At 39.1% G+C, this 20,526-nt stretch overlaps 1 protein-coding gene across 2 annotated transcripts; it reads left to right on the top strand.

The window, feature by feature from the left end:
• The first annotated feature begins 629 nt into the window (after nt 1-629).
• Nucleotides 630-17,578, top strand: RBM11 (RNA binding motif protein 11). Of its 2 annotated transcripts, XM_042230243.2 has the most exons (6): nt 630-767; nt 3,664-3,735; nt 4,555-4,727; nt 6,035-6,107; nt 13,180-13,276; nt 16,195-17,578. In XM_042230243.2, exons 2-6 carry the CDS (start codon nt 3,701-3,703, stop codon nt 16,504-16,506), a joined length of 690 nt encoding a protein of 229 aa, XP_042086177.1. In that variant the 5' UTR covers nt 630-767; nt 3,664-3,700; the 3' UTR covers nt 16,507-17,578. The 2 variants fall into 2 exon arrangements, with proteins under 2 accessions (XP_042086177.1, XP_004002876.2); XM_004002827.6 differs by lacking the exon at nt 3,664-3,735 and having other exon boundaries at nt 4,565-4,727.
• Nucleotides 17,579-20,526: the final 2,948 nt, after the last annotated feature.

Genomic DNA, 20,526 nt, shown 5'->3' with positions numbered 1-20,526 from the left:
CCAGCAGCCATCCTCAAAAATTCTGTCTTCAGTAACAAAACTTGCCATAATCTTTCCAGTATCCTTTGATATAGTCTATTTTCTCAAGTTCAAATACCTTCTGCAGTCTACCTAAAACCTGTGTCCATTTTCAAAGACCTCACTAGGGAACACTTCCTGGCTAAATTAATTCTAATACTCTATCCACACCCATGCACGTATGCACTCATTCTTTCAAAATGAGTTTTATGAAAAACACCAATTTTAAACCCCAATGATTTATTCGTTAACTCTTTGGAAACAAAGAAATTAGTCTTCCCCCCATCAGCCTGTGAGCTTCGGTAATGAAGTTAGTATGTCTTAAATCATCTCTATAGTCATTTTATTTTAAATGTTTGTTGAACACATCCAAAATGAATTAATAATGTCGTGCCCTGAAGACATGAACGGATCTCCACAAGCAAGATGTCAAGGCCCCTTGCAGACTAATCTTAGTCTCACTCACTCTCCCAAGGTCCTGGTCGGATACTGGACATGGCGAAGGTGCGGTGGGCGGTTACCAAGGGGTGCTGGGGGCGTGGCCCCGCAGCCTCGCTCCGCCCCTGGCGCTCTTACTCTCCTCGTTGGCTCCGCCAGCAAGGAGAGAGGGCGTGGCCTCGGAGCCTCCTCCATTCTGGGGTCGAGCCGGAGGGATGTTGCCTGCTCAGGAGGAAGCCAACAGGACGGTGTTTGTGGGAAATTTGGAGGCTCGAGTGCGGGAAGAGATTCTTTACGAGCTGTTCCTTCAGGTACAGTCGGCAGGGAAGGGATATCAGAGGGGCGGAGCGCGTCGAGCCGGAAGCGCAGCAGGAGGGGCGGGGCGCACCTGAACCACCCGGAGTCCGGCTCCCTTTCCCTCCGCATCCTTTGCTCTGGTTTTAATTTAGTTCCGCTTTGGCTCAGCTGTCTCCAGGTTAGCAAGTGGGTAGTGAAATGACAAAAAGTGCACCTCATTCCCAACCCTTCCCCTTCCCATCCCCATTTCAGAGTCGTGGGGTGTGCAGTGACTGCGATGCCCCCAACCCCCAACCCTGAGTCAGGGCTTTGCAGAGGCTGCCTGGGCCTTGGTGTGCTCAGGCAAAACAGAAAACAGCTCTGTCACTGTCTTCCTTCAGATAATAAGCATCCTGACGCCCTACATCCTGCGAAATGAGAGGAATATATTTTAAAATGCTTCCGTATACATTACTTACTCTCCCAAGCCCTTTTATACAGGAGATGATTTTACTCCAGAATAAATGAGATTTCTGCATAATTTGGGCAGCCAAATCATGACTGAGACCTATTGATACCCTGACTAGTTCCCTTTATTTCATACCAAGAGGATCTTACGAAAACTTTTTCAGACCTGATAACTTATATCTCCTGTATACACCTACTGTATACACATAGATCTTACGTGATAAAGAGATATCCACATTCGGCTGTTCATTTAACCGTTTAATGATCTATAATTACAATGACAGAAAGTAAGGTGCTAGGCATACACATTTGAGGCAGTCCTTGGTCTTTCTAAAAGGAGAAATTTAAAAGTAATTATCATGTTTTAAAATGATGTGCAAAAAGAGGGACATTTAGTACGGCAAAGTTGTTTCAAGTGTGAATTCTGATATCTGCAACGTGATTTTGGCCAAGTACATAAATAGCTCAGCACCACAGTTTCCTCAAATGTCAATGGGAGTCATAGTATCTACAGTATGATGTGGTGTGAAGATTGAGTAAACTCATCCAGATCAGACAGAACTGAACCTGGTACTTCCTAAGTTTTTGCTGCTGCTGCTACTGCTAAATAGTACTACTATTACTATTGATAATAGTACTGATGCTTGTATCAAGAGAAATCAAAAGGGACTTTCCTCTGTCAGAATAAGAGCAAGTTCCAAGGGAGACAATAGCAAAACTAAATACCAAAGAGTCGGACACGATGGATCGACTGAACTGACTGAACTGAAGCATGAGTACCAGAGGTGAAAGAAGTTCTTTATGTAGTTTCTGAAAGGCTCTACATTTGTGTCTGAACTAAAGTGCCCCTCTGTTAGTTATGAAGTGAAAGTGGAAGTGTTAGTTGCTCCCTCCTGTCTGACTCTTTGGAACACCATAGCGGGTAGCCCACAAGGCTCCTCTGACAATAGGATTTTCCAGGCAAGAAAACTGGAGTGGGTTGACATTTCCTTCTCCAGGGGATCTTCCCAACCCAGGGATCAAACCTGGGTCTCCTGCATTGCAGGCAGACTCTTTACCATCTGAGCCACCAACAGATGCACAAAATTTGATAGAATGTTCTCCAGGAACACAGTTTCATTTCCTGGACATAAAACGTTACTTGAAAAATATTACTGATTTTAAGGCTTTAATGCTTTTTCTTCTAACTTGCCATCCTTTTAAACCTGCCATTTTTAATCTACTCTAATACTTTGTCTTTTCCTGCAGTTATTTTTCATCCTAGTATTATCTGGAATTTATTATTCTAACTTAAAAAAATAAAGAAGGAAAGAAGAAGAGGAGGGATGGAGGGAGGTAGAAAGAAAATGTATATTTCTTTTTCTCCAGAAAGCTTCTCTCATGTTGAGTCAACAAAAAATAGGGGGGTGGGAATGATGAGGTCAATGGGATGGATAGACCTGAATGCCCCCATGCACATATATTATTTCTAGTCAATAGGAACTGGATCTGCATCAGTTGTATGTGAAACTACAAGATACATTAGATAGATTGATAGATAGTCTCATTTTTTTTGTAATTTCTAGCTAATGTTCATCTGTATTAGATCAGGCAGCAAAGCATTTGTTTTTATTTTTGCCTATGTTCTTCTGTATTCTGGGAGGGTTTACTAAAGTGAGGTGTCTTTTAGAAAGGTCTCAACCCAGCAAAACTTAGCAAATCTTGACAACTGGCAGCACTATTTATGTGTTTGACTCTGGTTTAAAAATGCTAAAAACTTATGATGTGATTTTTACTACCAGCAAGTCTTGTTGAATTTCATCTTTTAAAATGCATGGATATATTTTTGAATTTGTAAAATTCAAAGCATGTCAGCATATTCTGTCCGTTTGTGATTTCATATATTTAATATCACTTGTGGAGAAACATGTTTAAAATTGATTTGTTTTATTACTATATGGTTCTCCTTTTTACTAGTTTCTTTCAAATTTCTGATTATCTTTAGAAGAGTGAAAATCAGGTTTAGTATCTTTAACCAAGAAATCTGGGCCGTGAAGATCCCCTGGAGAAGGAAATAGCAACCCACTCCAGTATTCTTGCCTGAAAAATCCCATGGACAGAGGAGCCTGGCGGACTATAGTCCAAAGGATCACAGTCTCACAACTGAGAGACAAATCACAGCACAGTACAGAGATCTCAAGGGGAAAGATAATGAATTTCGTTTCAAATGCATTGAGTTTGAAATATGCTCACGTGGAGCTCTCAAGGAGACTGATTGCATGAAGGAGGCATGAGTGGGAAAAAAATAGATTCATTGATAAGGTGGTTCTTGAAGCCAGAAGGGAGGATGAGCTATCCCCTGGGAAAGTAGAGAATAAAGAAAGAAAGATTGAATCTTAAAATACAGTATCATTTTAAAGATGATAATTAACATTTTTCTTTAGATTAAAAACAATTCCTTAATATACTTATCCAACTCAACAGAGAAAAGCAATCTGTCATTAAAGTGCAATGAAAAAGTATGAGCCATCTGCCTTTAAATCTATATGAGGCTTGGTAAGTACTTCCTCTAATGATTGTCATGATGGAAATGTGACCTTTGAGGGTGTAATTAGCACTCTTTTACAATATTTGATTCTGCTTTTGTACTCTGTATTGCTAATTATAGGTTTTAATCACAATAAAATCTGAATATTTTCAATTTTATTTTATCCTATTTTAATAATATACCATGGAATAACATTCCCCAGTTGTTAGACTTAGACCCTTACTAATTTTTCTTTTTTACAAATAATGCACCTACTTAAAAGTCTTAAACATATTAAAACACTTTTCCCTTTGAGAATATTTACCAAATGGGCTTACCATATTAAAATACAGTTTCTGTATAGATCAGAAATTTAATTTCTCTTGTGAAAATGTTTTAATCTTATCAGAAAAAAAATATTCTTTGATGTGATGTTACCAGTTTCTTTATGGTAACATAAACATAAACCCAACATCTCAAGGAATGCTGGGTTTATCATTTCAATTATTTTTGAGTTAAACGTGGTTTATATGTGTGGAAGCAAAGTAGTATTTTAATCTTAGATGTAAATGTACTCTAAATTGTTTTGTTAGGCCTATCTCTCCTTTTAAGATTTGAAACTATTACCTAAAATTTCCTGACCTTAACAACATAAGTGTTTTTTGATGAGCCAGAAAATGCCAAGAAAGTGTGATGAAGTATGATATTTATTGTTAGGAAAATACATGATCAAGAGAACTATGTAAAGCTGTTATTGCTAACAGAATTGGAATTTTAGCCTAAATTGAATATAGTTGATTTTCTGAGTGTAAAAAAATATTTAGATTTATGACAAAATAATTTTTAAGTTTCTTGCAGGCTGGGCCATTAACCAAAGTGACTATATGCAAAGACAGAGAGGGAAAGCCGAAATCCTTTGGATTTGTCTGCTTTAAACACCCAGAATCGGTGTCTTATGCCATAGCTCTGCTGAATGGAATTCGTTTATATGGAAGACCAATTAATGTGCAGTATCGATTTGGTAGGTTCTCTCACTGATGAAATCTTCCAAGTGTGTTTTGATGGTGGTGGTGTTCCCAGAGGTGTAAACTTTTTTTTTTTTTCTCCTATGTTTTTTATGTTATAGCCTAAGACCAAAAAAGTGCTCCTGTAGCCTCTTAAACTTTCTCAGAACACGTTCATAATGTTATGTGATTAGTTAATACTACGAATAACATTGCCAAATCCATAGCATTGTTTCTATATTAAAATTTAAAGTGGTCTCTTTTAATGTCAGCCAGCAAATAGCCATGATGGTTGCTACTGGCTGTTAAAAATTAAACAGATCTAAGTGAACTGGGGATATCCAGCTCTAGCTTTTATGCAGCAAGGCTATTTGCTGATCTTCTTGTTAATGGTATCAAATATCTACCATTTGGAAGACAGGGTGGCCTTAGTCTTTGTCCTGGGTTTACCATGTTATACATATCACCCTGGATCTGAGCCCTGTAAAAGCAGCTGGCCAAAGGCTGACCCTTCATAGCCACGGAGAAAAGCTTCCTGGCATGAATGGCCTCAGACACCTTCTCCTGCTACACATTAACACTGTTCATCATTGATTAGATGCCCAGAGAACATGGCGCTATTGCTCTAGCCCTTTTATAGTTTGAGGGACTCATAGAGGCAGTGCTTATACTTACGTTGCAATGCTTATGGCACTTATGTTCCTTCCTTCCTCAATGATTCAGGTTTATGAATGTACCCCCTGTTTGTTTTTTATGTTTCTTGCTGTACTAAAAAAGACATAAGAATAAAAAAACACTGCTGTCTTGTTGCAAAGGAAACGGGCCACTTCACATTTCATTTTATTTTGTCTTAACAAAGAGAATTAATTGGCTGCATCAGGCTCTCAAGTACCATCCTGTTAACTCATACTGGCAGCATAACAAGCCAGGCCATATCATGTTCTGACGCATCCCCAGCCAGCTGCTCAGTGGCCTCTGGCAGGTTACATTCACGTTTGTCAGTGCAGTTTAGAGACCTCATGCCTTCCACACAGAGGCAAATAACACTGATCATTTGCCATCTTTAGTTTACAGGTATGTATTAGCAAGCAGCATTATATACTTTGTGTGGCCCCATGTCAGCCTAATTCTTTTCTACAGCATTGCTCTGGACAAAGTTTGGTTATAATTCAGGGTCTTATAGTGATATAAGCAACCTTGTAAATAGTACTTGGGAGATCAGAAACATCTTGTGTATTTTATACGGAGTGTTTGAAAATGGCTTAATGTGAGAACTCCAAAAAGATGTACCATGAAATAATCTGTTATTCTTTTTCTTTTGAAGGGAGCTCTCGCTCTTGTGAACCTGCTAACCAAAGTTTTGAAAGCTGTGTTAAGATAAATTCACACAGCTACAGGTAATTAAAAATTTTTTTTTATAAAGATAAGGCAAATAAATATGGTCTTAATACCAGGAAGGGTTTTCATATATTCTATAAAACCTTTCTATTTAGACATAGGTTAATATTAAAGAATTCATTTTTCCTGAAGCCATAAAAAGTGACAGAAAGTATTTTCATTTAAAATTCAGTCAATATTTTCTGCAGTAGGTGGGAGAGATTTATATTTGTAGCATTGTTTATAGATTACCATGTACTTTTCATTACTGTGAAATCACTTAAGTGTGCAAAGTCTCACTGTGATGGATCATAGAAATACTATTATCCATATTTTATACTTGAATAGATATAGAGATGCAAAAGTTAACTAATTGCCAAGGGCACACAGATGAAAAGGTGATAGTTTCTAGGCTTGAAATTAAGCCTTTGAACATTAAGTCACTCTACTATTTATTTTACTCCTTTTTAGAATTTCTCTATGGTAATTTTCAAAATATTCTCATATTTGATGTAGGCTTATTTCTTGAAGCAACCATAGCCTGCAGGGACACTCTCAGTTTAGCTATACCAAAGATCATAGGACAGAAAGTCTCCCAAACCAGATTAAGATGCTCAAATCACAGCATTTATTAAACCAATTTAAAAGATACAGTGAAAAGCAAAAGGAAAGCTTTGGGTATTGGATAATTTAACATTTGGAGGATAGGCTACAAGTACACAGAGGACCCTACTAGCTGAGTTCTGGTTACATTGATATTTGTATAGCCTGTTTCTCTCTCTATTGCATCAGCCTTTCCCACTGACTGCGTGGTTATTAGCCCTAGAATGGGCTTCCCAGGTACCTGTAGTAGTAAAGAACCATCTCCCAATGCAGGAGACTTAAAGCGATGCAGGTGCCATCCCTATGTCAGGAAGATCCCCTGGAGAAGGCATGGCAACCCACTCCAGCATTCTTGCTTGGAGAATCTCTGGACAGGCTACAAGCCTGGCAGGCTATAGTCCATAGGGTCGACAGAATCAGACACAGCTGAAGCAACTTAGCAAGCATGCACGTATGAGCACTAGAGTTGAGGTTAGAGTAAGAGATTCCATTCAGATAGAAAGTTCCTAGAGCTAATCTCACTTACTTGCTTTCTCAGAGAGACAGAGGGGCAAATATACCTGGCCATAGAGGGACCTACATACCCACAAGGTCTACCTGAGTTTCTTAGGCAGAGCAGACACAAGAACAGCATAACTAAGCCCAGAGGCGCCATGATAATGACTTGGTCTTTCCTTCCCTTTCTACCCATGACTAAACAGTCTTATTTGTTCCATCATATTTTCTACTGAATCTATCCATGGCATCTCTTAACACATACTAAATTATTTATTTTAAATATTTAGTATATGTTTTGAATTCTGCCTATGTCTTCCAAGTCACTTGTTTGTTCTAATTACAGTATCGTCACTATCTCATAAATCTGTATTAGCTGAGTTCTAGCTACACCAGTGTTCATAGCCCCTGTTTCTCTCTGCTGCTACATCAGATCCATCAGTGTATCTTTCATAAAGGCTACCATAGGCTTTTCTTCTGAGCTTTATCCATGCTGATTGTTTTCTTGTTTTCTGTAGCAGAACTGAATGTTCTCAAGGAAACTAACAGCATTGAACTTCCCATGCCTGCTAATTATATCTACCCTCCTAAGCATAGAAGAGTGACCTCTTAGGACTGGCAGTTACCCAGACTCATCTTTTGGAGAAGTCCTGCGCCCCACGCATAACACAGTGTGCTCCACGTCCTCATTGTCCCCCCCCCAAATCAGTGAAATCGGGACAAAGTAGGTGCTGAAATTAGACTATCTGAATCTGAATCCTGCCTCTGTCACTTTATTAACAGTATAACCCTGGACAGATGATCACACTGTGCCTCATATCTACAATGAGGATAATTATTGTCAGACTCAAATTTTATAGTTTCAAGGTATTTAAAATAGTGAGCATACAGCAATTATCCAGTGAGTACTTTCAGCAAATGTTGGCAGGAGGTGGGGGTGATTCACTTCCTTGGTGTGAAAGGAACTGTGGACTCATGAATTGAGCCACTTAGGTTACTTCCCCTCTTCTTCCAGTGGGAAAAGAAACCTCTTTTTCCTTATGAGTTGGGGAAAAAACAAGGTATTGCTAGGTGTGGGGCAGAAGACTAGATAAACAGCTAGAAGACAGCAGTAACTCATACATGTTCTACTTCTATTTGATATACATTTAATTATCACAAATTCTAGGCTAAAAGATCAGAGATAGGTATATATTCCAAAATACTCCACTTGGCCGGTAATATCTTATTCTTTAGTATGTGCTGCATTATAAAAGAAGAATGACGAAAGGTCATAGTGTCCTAGAAGTGTTGGACAGAGAATGCTGCTCTTGTTATACCCTAGTCTCTCACTAGTCTTCCCTGGAAATGTGTTTTTGTGCTTGTTATTACCTCTTATACTTTCTAATTTTAGTAAATAGTTCCTGTATTAGTGTGCTTGTGTTAGTCACTCAGTTGTGTTGGACTCTTTGCAACCCCATGGACTGTTGCCCTCCAGGCTTCTCTGTCCATGGGATTCTTCAGGAAAAAATACTGGCATGTGTTGCTCTTCCCTTCTCCAGGGGATCTTTCCAACCCAAGAATTAAAACCCGGTCTCTGGCCTTGCAAGCAGATTCTTTACCGTCTCAGCCACCAGTGCTAGTTCATTCAGGTCAGTCACTCAGTAGTGTCCAACTCTTTGCAAGCCCATGGACTGAGGCACGCCAGGCTTTCCTGTCCATCATCAACTCCCGGAGCTTGCTCAAACTCATGTCCATCAAGTCAGTGATGCCTTCCAACCATCTCATCCTCTGTCATCCCCTTCTCCGCCTGCCTTCAATCTTTCCCAGCATCAGGATCTTTTCCAGTGAGTCAGTTCTTCACATCAGGTGGCCAAAGTTTCTGCTTCAGCATCAGTCCTTCCAATGAATATTCAGGACTGATTTCCTTTAGGACAGACTGGTTTGATCTTCTTGCACTTCAAGGGACTCTCAAGAGTCTTCTCCAACACCACAGTTCAAAATCAATTCTTCAGTGCTCAGCTTTCTTTATAGTCCAACTCTCACATCCATACATGACTACTGGAAAAACCGTAGCTTTGACTGTATGGACCTTTGTTGGCAAAGTAATGTCTCTGCTTTTTAATATGCTATCTAGGAAGCTTTTCTTCCAAGGAGCAAGCGCCTTTTAATTTCATGGCTGCAGTCATCATCTGCAGTGATTTTGGAGCCCCAGAAAATAAAGTCGGTCACTGTTACCATTGTTTCCCCATCTATTTCCCATGAAGTGACGGGACCAGAAGCCATGATCTTAGATTTCTGAATGTTGAGTGTTAAACCAACTTTCTCTCTCTCCTCTTGCACTTTCATGCAGAAGCTCTTTAGTTGTTCTTCACTTTCTGCCATAAGGGTGGTGTCATCTGCATATCTGAGGTTAATGATATTTCTCCTGGCAATTTGATTCCAGCTTGTGCTTCATCCAGGCCAGTGTTTCTCATGATGTATTTTGCATATAAGTTAAATAAGCAGAGTGACACCTTTCCCGATTAGGAGCCAGCCTGTTGTTTCACGTACAGTTCTAACTGTTGCTTCTTGACCTACATACAGATTTCTCAGAAGGCAGGTCAGGTGGTCTGGTATTCCCATCTCTCTCAGAATTTTCCACAGTTTGTTGTGATCCAGTCAAAGGCTTTGGCATAGTTAATAAAGCAGAAGTAGATGTTTTTCTGGAACTCTTGCTTTTTTGATAATCCAACAGATGTTGGCAGTTTGATCTCTGGCTCCTCTGCCTTTTCTAAAACAAGCTTGAACATTGGGAAGTTCATGATTCATGAACTGTTAAATCCTGGATTGGAGAATTTTGAGCATTACTTTGCTAGCATGTGAGATGAATGCAATTGTGCAGTAGTTTGACCATTCTTTGCCATTGCCTTTCTTAGGGATTGGAATGAAAACTGACCTTTTCCTGTTCTATGGCCACTGCTGAGATTTTTAAATTTGCTGGCATATTGAGTGTAGCACTTTCACAGCATCATCTTTCAGGATTTGAAAGGGCTCAATTAGAATTCCATCATCTCCACTAGCTTTGTCTGTAGTGATGCTCCCTAAGGCCCACTTGACTTCACATTCCAGGATGTCTGGCTCTAGGTGAGTGATCACACCATCATGATTATCTGGGTCATGCAGATCTTTTTTGTATAGTTCTTCTGTGTATTCTTGCCACTTCTTTATATCTTCTGCTTCTGCTAGGTCCATACGACTTCTGTCATTTATTGTGCCCATCTTTGCATGAAATGTTCCCTTGGTATCTCTAATTTTCTTGAAGAGATCTCTAGTCTTTCCCATTCTGTTGTTCTTCTCTATTTCTTTGCACTGATCACTGAGGAAGGCTTTCTCATCTCCCCTTGCTGTTCTTTGGAACTTTGCATTCAAATGGGTATATCTTTCCTTTTCTCCTTTGCCTTTAGCTTCTCAGTGCTAAGGCCACCGTAAAAAGTATCACAAACGAAGTTAAACACAGAAATGTATTGTCTCACAGCTCAAAGTCCAAAATCAAGGTGTCTGCTGGAGTTCCTTTTGAGAGCGATGAGAAAGAATCTGTCCTGTGCCTCTCTCGTGTATGCTGTGCTGTGCTTAGTTGCTCAGTGATGTTCGACTCTCTGCAGTCCCATAGACTGTAGCCCGCCAGGCTCCTCTGTCCATGGGATTCTCCAGGCAAGGATACTAGAGTGGGTTGCCATGTCCTCCTCCAGGGGATCATCCCAACCGGGACTGAACCCAGTTCTCCCACACTGCAGGTGGATTCTTTACCATTTGAACCACCAGGGAAGCCAGTGCCTGTCTCATAGCTTCCCCTGATTTTTTGGCAATCGTTGATATTCCTTGACATGTGCAAGCATCACCCAGTTCTCTGCCTTCGTCTCCATATGATGTTCTCCCTGTGTGCATCTGTCTCCACAAGTTTCCCCTTTGACTGTAATAAGGAAGGATACCTGTTTAGCACATCCTACTGCAGTATGACCTCCTCTTAATTAATTACTTCTGCAGCAACCCTCTTTCCAAATAAGGTCACGCTTCAGTTCAGTCTCTCAGTCATGTCTGACTCTTTGTGACCCCATGGAATGCAGCACCCCAGGCTTCCCTGTTGATCCATCACCAACTCCCAGAGCTTGCTCAAACTCATGTCCATCAAGTCAGTGATGCCTTCCAACCATCTCATCCTCTGTCATCCCCTTCTCTGCCTGCCTTCAATCTTTCCCAGCATCAGGATCTTTTCCAGTGAGTCACTTCTTCACATCAGGTGGCCAAAGTATTGGGGTTTCAGCTTCAGTGTCAGTCCTTCCAATGTGTATTTAGGACTGATTTCCCTTAAGATGGACTGGTTGGATCTCCTTGCAGTCCGAGACACTCTCAAGAGTCTTCTCCAACACTGCAGTCAAAAGCATCAATTCTTTGGTGCTCAGCGTTCTTTATAATCTAACTCTCACACATAAGGTCATATTCTGAATTATTTGGGGTTAGGACTACAACATATAAATTTTGAGTTGACACAGTTCAGCTTGTGACTTCCCAATTTACATGTGATTCCTCTATGGAGAGACATATGCACGCCCTGAAATTCTCATGGGAAAGAGAGTGGTTTTAGAAATTTTGCAGCTATTTTTATAATGATGCTAATCTCACCACCTCTGCTACTGGGTCACATCTTCCCCAGTCTATAACCTCACTGTGCTTTTTATCTTGTTTCTTTGCCATCACTTACTGCAAACACATGTTCACGTCTCCTTGAACTTTGTCTCCAAATCAGTCTGTTATATTTTCCCCTTCTTCTCACTGAAAAATTATCCTTCACGTCTTTACTTCCAATTCACTTCTTAAGCCCACTGTTGTTTGGAAGCTGTTCTAACAGTTTGTTGTCAGGAATCTTCTGATCAATGATAGACTAGCTCTGATGCTTATCCAGTTTACTCTAACACCAATACTGTCTAAGTATTTCCTTGCTGAAACCCACTTTCCCACTGGCTTCTGTGATCTTGCTCTCACCATGAACTGACAACTATCCGTCTGACAGCTTCTTGTTGTTCTCCTGCCCTTACCTTTGCCTCCATCTGCCTGTTTTAATTCACCCTTCCCATAGTAAACTTCCTGTCCTAAGATTAGCAGTATTAGTGTTAAAATTGTGGGATACTAAGGAGCAAGTAGAATGAAGACTAGCTATAATGAGGACTAGGTGAGAGTCCAGCCAGTACATATAACATTGGGATTTATTAGAGATCTCCATAGATGGAAACTACATATATAAATGAAATTTTTGGACACTTCTGATGTTAATCAGGGATTGTGCATGTGTGCAAAATCACTTCACTCGTGTCTGTCTCTTTGCAACCCTATGAACCGTAACCCCCCAGGCTCCTCTGTCCATGGAAGTCTCCAGGCAAGAATACTGAAGTGGGTTGCCATACCCTCCTCCAGGGGGTTTTCCCACCCCAGGAATCGAACCCGAGTCTCTCACGTCTTCTGCATTGACAGGCGGGTTCTTTACTACTATCACCATGTAGAAGAAATCAGCAAATATGTGTTCATGCTCATATCAGCAGACTGTTTAACAAAGAGCATAATGTTTTTAGTTAAACAGTGAAAGTACCTTCAAAAATGAATTGAAAAAATTCCTATTTTTCTTTCACCTTTTTTTTATTGGTGAAAGATTGAGTGTACACTTGGTGATTATTGACTTACTTTGCTTTCTTCATATCTGAGTATTCTATGCCTTTATACAACTATAACACTGATTAACATTTTCCTATCAGAAAGCCAAATGTGAGTCTAAATATTGAGATTTCAGTATGCGGTAATTAATAAGACTTGAGATACTGCTATGTCACTACATTATTAGTGTAATATGTTTAAAGTTAAATTTATCTTAATTGAGCTTTTAGAGAAGTTTTTTAATTATGAAGCTGTATTTTTTTTTTAAGACTAGAGTACCTCTGTCCATAGCAATTTTAACTTCATATTACTTCTTTTACCTCTCTCAAGAAATGAAGAAGCCATGGGCAGATCTTCCTTTTCCATGCAGTTCTCTCCAATTAATAATGCATCTTTATCTCAAGAATATTTTCTCTTTCAGAAGATGGTAAGTTTGATATGCCTTTGGTTGAAAATGTAACATGATAATACAAGCTAGAAAGGATATGAAAACTGCTTGGAACTTAAGCTCAACTCTAAGCCTGTAGTGAAGGCAGAATATGCCTTGAGCATTGTGCCCCAGTGGCTATCTGCTCTTTTATCTGAAATCAATCATCTGAAATCCCACTCATGTTATCTCCGCAAACATCCAGTATATGAATGAAAAATGGCAGATGCAAGTGATATTGCACTGTGGTAAAGTAAAATTTGAATCACTTAAATGACTATATTTTTAAAATTTAAAAGTATGTTTCTAGAATTGAATACTATTTAATGAAGCATTTTGATAGAATGTAGTCATCAATCACCATATACTGCTTTTATACATAGATTTTCATTTTAACTAAAGGCAAAGTTTCTCAGTTGGTAGAGTAAACTACCTTTTTTCCAGAGACTCTCAAAAATGTGGTTCTGGCCTAGAAATTGCAGTGGTAGACTATATTGTTAAAGGGGAACTTAGGAAATGTTTTCTTCTAACTTCTCATTTTATACATAATAAAATTGAGGTTCAGAGATTAATCAGCAAGTCCAAGATTATACAACTTGTTAATGACAGCTGTGGGACTATAACACAGGTATTCTGATTAACACGAGATTTCTTGCAAACATCCAACATGCATATGATCTTCAGATTTTTCAGATAGCCATTTTCACTTTGTAAACATAATGAAAGTTGATAATTTAATTTTTGGAAAAAACTTTTCTTGGGTATACGGTCTGTGCTTAGTTGTGTCTGACTCGTTTGTGACCCTGTGGACTGCAGCACACCAGGCTTCTCTGTCCATGGGATTTCCCAGGCAAGGATACTGGAGTAGGTAGCCATTTCCTTCTCCAGAGGATCTTCCCAACCCAGGGATCAAACCCAAGTCTCCTGCATTACATGCAGAATTTTTACCCACTGAGCCATCAGGAAAGCCCTTTTCTTGTTTATGGTGAGATAGTAATAAACAACCAGTTCTCATCTAAAACCATCAATATCTTCTTTGTGGCATTATTTTTCTCTTTGATGAGATGAGCAATACATACATACACATATGCACACACGAGAGCTTGTTTTCCCTATTAATCTTTTTTAATGGATGTAAATAACTTTATGATCACATTGTCCACAGTCAATGGACAATTTATACTATTTATACTTTCACTCAAAAACATTAATAAGTATTAATGTTGCCCCATTCAGCGTTATACTGGTTACTAATTTTATTTTTTATTTTTAATTGGAGGAAAATTGCTTAACAATGTTGTGTCGGTTTCTGCTGTACAACAACATGAATCAGTCCTAAGTCTACATATATGCTCACCCTCTTGAGCCTCTCTCCTGTCCACTGAATCCGAGCCCCAGGTCACATCACAGAGCACTGAGGTGAACTCAGCTCCCTGTGTTTTGTAGCAGCTTCCCTCTAGCTGTCTATTTTACCCATGGTAATGCGTTTTTTTCTACTACTCTGTCAATTTGTCCCACCCTCTCCTTCTTCTGCCATGTCCCCAAGTCTGCTCTCTGTGTCTGTGTCTCTATTCCTGCCCTGCAAATAGGTCCTTAATCTACTTTGAATAGCTAGAAATTTTGAGTTAATCCATCTTAAGAATTGACGGCCGTGCTGGAAAATATGGTGACTATCAGCCATCCATAAGGAGTGATTATTTTCGCTTTACTTAATTAAAGTTTAAGTTTAGGAACAGAAACTTGATGCAGTTATTGCAAAACTTTGAAGTATGTTTGCAAAAAAACTTGGGTATGTGTATCTACTATTTCAGCTAAATTTTATATAATTAAATTCTGATTAAATATTTTCAATGAAAATTTAGTATCCAAATTGAATATGCTTTTGAATATAAGTATAAATATATAGGGCTTCCCTGGTAGCTCTTTTGGAGAAGGAAATGGCAACCCACTCCAGTACTCTTGCCTGGAAAACCCCATGGATGGAGGAGCCTAGTAGGCTACATACAGTCTATGGGATTGGAAAGAATCAGACACAACTGGGCGACTTGACTTTCTTTCTTTCTTTCTTTCTTTCTTTCCCTGGTAGCTCAGTCAGTAAAGAATCTACCTGTAGTGCAGGAGACCCCGATTCAACCCCTGGGTTGGGAAGATCCCCTGGAAAAGGAAATTGCAGACCACTCCAGTATTCTTGCCTGGGAAATCCTGTGGACAAAGGAGCCTGGTGGGCTACAGTCCATGGGGTCACAAAAGTCAGACACAACTTAGCTACTAAACCACACCCATAAGTATAAAAGGCACACCAGATTTTAAAGACTTCCTATAAAAAAGTAAAATATCTCATGAATAATTTTTATATTGGTTACATGTTGAAATTACAATATTTTGGACATTTGGAGATAAATAAAATATAAAAGGGCTTCCCAAGTGACTCAGTGATAAATAATCCACCTACCAATGCAGGAGACACAGGAGATGTGGGTTCGATCCCTGGGTCAGGAAGACCCTCTGAAGTAGGAAATGGCAACTCACTCCAGTATTCTTGCCTGGGAAATTCCATGGACAGAGAAGCCTGGTGGGCTACGGTCCATGGGATGGCAAAGAATCAGACACAACTGAGCAAATGAGCACACACACAAGATATATTATTTAAAATTGCACGTTTCATTGTTATTTTCATCCTGTGACTGTTAGATTTAAAACTACCCACCCATGTGGCTTACATTATATTTCTATAGGACAGCACTAATCTGTACTGTAGTACGCTATTTACACCAGCTGGAATCTTTGTTAATCGTTTAAGGAAACTAGTGCATCCCTGTCCTTACTGACACATGGTCTGGTTTGCTTGTAGTTATTTGTATAGTAAATGTAAACTCTAACTGTTTCTCTTTTTTTTCTCTGTGGGCTTGTTTTGGTAGGTGAATATGTGTGGGTTTTTCCCACAGCAGTGGCCTATGTATAACCCAGCACTGCAGCTCCCTTACTATGAGATGACAGCACCGCTTACTAATAGCACTTCTGCATCTTCCTCACTGAATCACGTTTCAGATCTGGAGGCTGGGCCCAGCTCTTACGAATGGACTCACCAGCAGCCAAGTGACTCAGACCTTTATCAGACGAATAAACGAAAGAGGCAGAAACAAAGCAGTGATAGCGATAGTAGCACAGAAAACAGTAGAGGAAATGAATATAGCCCAAAGTTCCAAAAGTGTAAGAAAAAGAGACACTAGTATTTCCATTCAAATGAAATGTATCTCTACTAGTCTTCATTCTCTTAAAAGAAAAATCTGTATTCTACTAAAGGACCGATTCTGTGGCTTTCTTGTCTTCTTTGAAATATATAACAATATATCTGATTTGTATTTAATTTTTGTCTTGAATGACAAAAATCTTAAAAACAATATAATGTGCTTTTTGTATTTGTAATGGTATTGTTAACAAGAAATACACTCTGAGTTGTTATGTTTTAGTATCAATGATGAACTTAGACTAAACCATTAACCAAAAGTCATTTACTGAGCACTCGTGGAGAACGCACCATGATCTCCTACATTGTTGCTTATAACCCTCAGCTGAAGTTAGAAGTGGAATCGTCAGTTTTCTGAATGAAACTAATACAAATCTTCGAGTTGTATGTTTTTCCTAAGAAGAGAGAATAAGCAGAGTTTAGTGTCCTTTATTACTAATACTTTATGTCTAAATATCTTGTCTCAGCCTTACTCTCATACATACTTACTTCATAAAACAAGGATATACAACAGTGATACCAAAGGAAAGATGATTATCATGTGGCTAGCTTTTGGTTCCTTCCCTTTTCATATGATTATATATAAATAGGAATACATGCCTCTTAACTTCCTACTTATTAATTGTATTTTATAAAAATTAGTTGTCTATGTCAGTATTTATTGTCCACCTCTTTTGCCATCCAGGTTGGAGAGCATATATTGGACACATTTAGATCTTGATAATGAACAATAATTTCAATAGAAAATTTCACTATTGTGTGATATTTAATGTTTATCGTAAAGCCAGCTTGCTTATTTCTGGACCATTTATTTGCAGGGATAAACAGACTACATGTAAAATTAATGATTTATTTGGACAATCTTGTTAACTCTGTAGCTTACCATAAACTAGAATGCTGAAAATATTTATTTATTGAATCCATTTGAAAGGATCACACAGCTTCATTAGGAGCTAACCACCCAATTTTAACCATCCTTTGATACTTCTTTTGTGTATTGCATAGCACCTTATAGATATTTATTATTACTTAATAAAATATTTTTAGCAAAATTAGTAGCTGAATTTAACTTCTGGTTATGATTATACAATACCGTCATGTTTTAAATGTAAATATTAGTCTGTTTTGATCTGACAAATGTGAAAACATAAATTCTGCGTAATGTAGCTTGATTTATATAACTTCATATTGCTGAATATTCAAACTAAAAATGCTGACCTTTTTTAAATTAACACTTTTGCAATTTAGAATCATACCAAAGGGAAAATACCTTTCTATGTAAATAGGAAGTGATATATATCTAAAACACATTAACGTCACCTCTGCATTTTCTTCAATTCTTATACCTTGCAAATTTCCTAAGCCCCAGATTATTTCATTGTAATTGGCATTATAGGAAATATATACACCTAAGAAATATCTTAACAAGTACCAGGTTAAGAAAATTATCTTGAAATATTGTTACATGAGTTAAAATCTTCAAAATGCAAGGAATTCTTGCAATTTCTTTCATCACAGGCTGGAATTATCTGGATAGCAACTTAACCAAGTCAACCAACCAAAAGGCAAATTATTTACACTGGTGTCTTCTGTGATAGCTCAGTAGGTAAAGAATCTGCCTGCAATGCAGGAGACCCCATTTCTTGGTTGACAACACTCATATGAATGACGACTACCTTATGTTTTAAAGTCAGATTTTTTAAAGCCTCTTGTAATTATTGTAAAGAAAGAGAAGTTAAAGCAGGTGGTTAGGTGGTCAAGAGATTTTCTGGGGAAGCCATAGAAGTTTGGGAGATTAAAAGAATTAGTTGAGGAAATGGAGGTGGATTCGGAGAAGGCGGATCTAAAAGGTCTTCTGGGGAGTCGGGAATAAGGAGCTGGAGGTAAAGGTGAGTATAAGAAGGAGGCAGAGGAGAATTTACAGTAAATCAAATTTTTGTTCTGAGTCTGACTTCTGCTCTTGAATTTTGTTAAGGAAATATTTTCTTGTTTAGTCACTCAGTTGCTCAGTTGTGTCTGACTCTTTTCCAACCCCATGAACTGTACCCCACCAGGCTCCTCTGTCCATGAGATTTCCCCAGGCAAGAATACTGGGGTGAGTTGCCATTTCTTTATCCTGAAGATCTTACCAACAGAGATCAAAGTGCCCCCTGCAGGCAGATTCTTTACCAGCCTGGAAACCCAAGGGAACATTTTAGGCCAGTTTTAATATGTTTTGTGCCCTTCTTTCTATCCGATCCTCCCAGAGTACCAAGAGGGTATTTGTGTAGGATGAGAGCATTCTATAAGTCCCTTAAATATAACAGCTTTTATAAATTATATGATCCATTGTCTGGCCTTTCACAATTAGGATCTGCATGAGTATATATATTCAAATGTAACACAAACTATTGTCTCTTTGGGGGAAGACCTGGAGGTAAACCTCCAGGCTTAGAATATAATTTAACTATGTGCATGAGAGGTGTCCCTGAAGAGGACACAGAAAATGCAGCCTCCATAATCCAAAGGAACTCCCACAGATAGCTGAAAAGAAGGAGAGCAAGTTGTGACAGGCAGTGAGGATGGTACTCCAGTCTCCCACAAATCCATCTAATCTATCTCCCATATAATCCATGATTCCTGGTGGACAATACTAAGAAAGGAATTCTCAACACTGCAAAGATAGTGAGATAGAAAAGGTTGTGGATTAGACAGTCCCCTGAGAGCCAGTAATGGTTCTTCATGTCTCAGAACCTTGACCTGACAGCCAGCCTCATCCAGGTACAGTTCCTACCATCTGCACCCCCTATAGGCAGAAAATGGGAGAAGATGCTCTTTCTGCAGCTAAGCCAAGCTCTCAGAAACCAAAATCAAGATGGTTGTCTTTTCACCTTGTTTATAGTTTATTTTGCTGTGCAAAAGCTTTAAGTTGAATTAGGTCCCATTTGCTTATTTTTGTTTTTATTTCCATTACTCTAGGAGGTGGGTCATAAAGGATCTTGCTGTGATTTATGCCATAGAGTGTTCTGCCTAAATTCTATGAGTTTTATAGTTTCTGGCCTTACTTTTAGGTCTTTAACCGATTTTGAGTTTATGTATGGTGTTAGGAGGAGTTCAACAGCATTCTCAGAGAAAAACAGAAATCACATATAAATGCATATATATGGAAGCTAGAAAGATGGTACTGATGAACCTATTTGCAGGCCAGCAATGGAGCTTCCCTGGTGGCTCAGAGGTTAAAGTGTCTGCCTGCAATGCAGGAGACCTGGGTTTGATACCTGGGTCAGGAAGATCCCCTGGAGAAGGAAATGGCAACCCACTCCAGTATTCTTGCCTAGAGAATCCCATGGATGGAGGAACCTGGTGGGCTACAGTCCACGGAGTCACAAAGAGTTGGACATGACTGAATGACTTTGCTTTCAATGGAGATACAGACATAGTTCAGTTCGGTCATTCAGTCATGTCTGACTCTTTGTGACCCCATGGACTGCAGCACGCCAGGCCTCCCTGTCCATCACCAACTCCTGGAGCCTACCCAAACCCATGTCCATTGAGTCAGTGGTGCCATCCAACCATCTCATTCTCTGTCATCCCCTTCTCCTCCTGCCTTCTATCTTTCCCAGCATCAGGGTCTTTTCCAGTGAGTCAGTTCTTCACATCAGGTGGCCAAAGTATTGGAGTTTCAACTTCAGCATCAATCCTTGCAATGAATATTCAGGACTGATTTTCTTTAGGATGGACTAGTTTGATCTCCTTGCAGTCCAAGGGACTCTCAAGAGTCTTCAACATCACAGTTCAAAAGCATCAATTCTTCGGTGCTCAGCTTTCTTTATAGTCCAACTCACATCTGTACGTGACTACTGGAAAAACCATAGCCTTGACTAGACAGACCTTTGTTGGCAAAGTAATGTCTCTGCTTTTTAATATGCTGTCTACGTTGGTCATAGCTTTTCTTCCAAGGAGCAAATGTCTTTTAATTTCATGGCTGCAGTCACCATCTGTAGTGATTTTGGAGTCCCCCCAA

This window comes from Ovis aries, chromosome 1 (assembly GCF_016772045.2).
Source record: "Ovis aries strain OAR_USU_Benz2616 breed Rambouillet chromosome 1, ARS-UI_Ramb_v3.0, whole genome shotgun sequence".
Taxonomy (NCBI): domain Eukaryota; kingdom Metazoa; phylum Chordata; class Mammalia; order Artiodactyla; family Bovidae; genus Ovis; species Ovis aries.
Note: the sequence above shows the minus strand (reverse complement) of the source record. Positions and strands in the feature narration are given on the sequence as shown.

Bases quoted from the DNA above. Each gene is read 5' to 3' on its own strand.
- RBM11 (XM_004002827.6), top strand. From the start codon at position 672: ATGTTGCCTGCTCAGGAGGAAGCCAACAGGACGGTGTTTGTGGGAAAT. The intron at 6,108-13,179 runs GTAATTAAAAAT...ACCTCTCTCAAG, and splicing joins ATAAATTCACACAGCTACAG to AAATGAAGAAGCCATGGGCA. The intron at 13,277-16,194 runs GTAAGTTTGATA...TTGTTTTGGTAG, and splicing joins ATTTTCTCTTTCAGAAGATG to GTGAATATGTGTGGGTTTTT.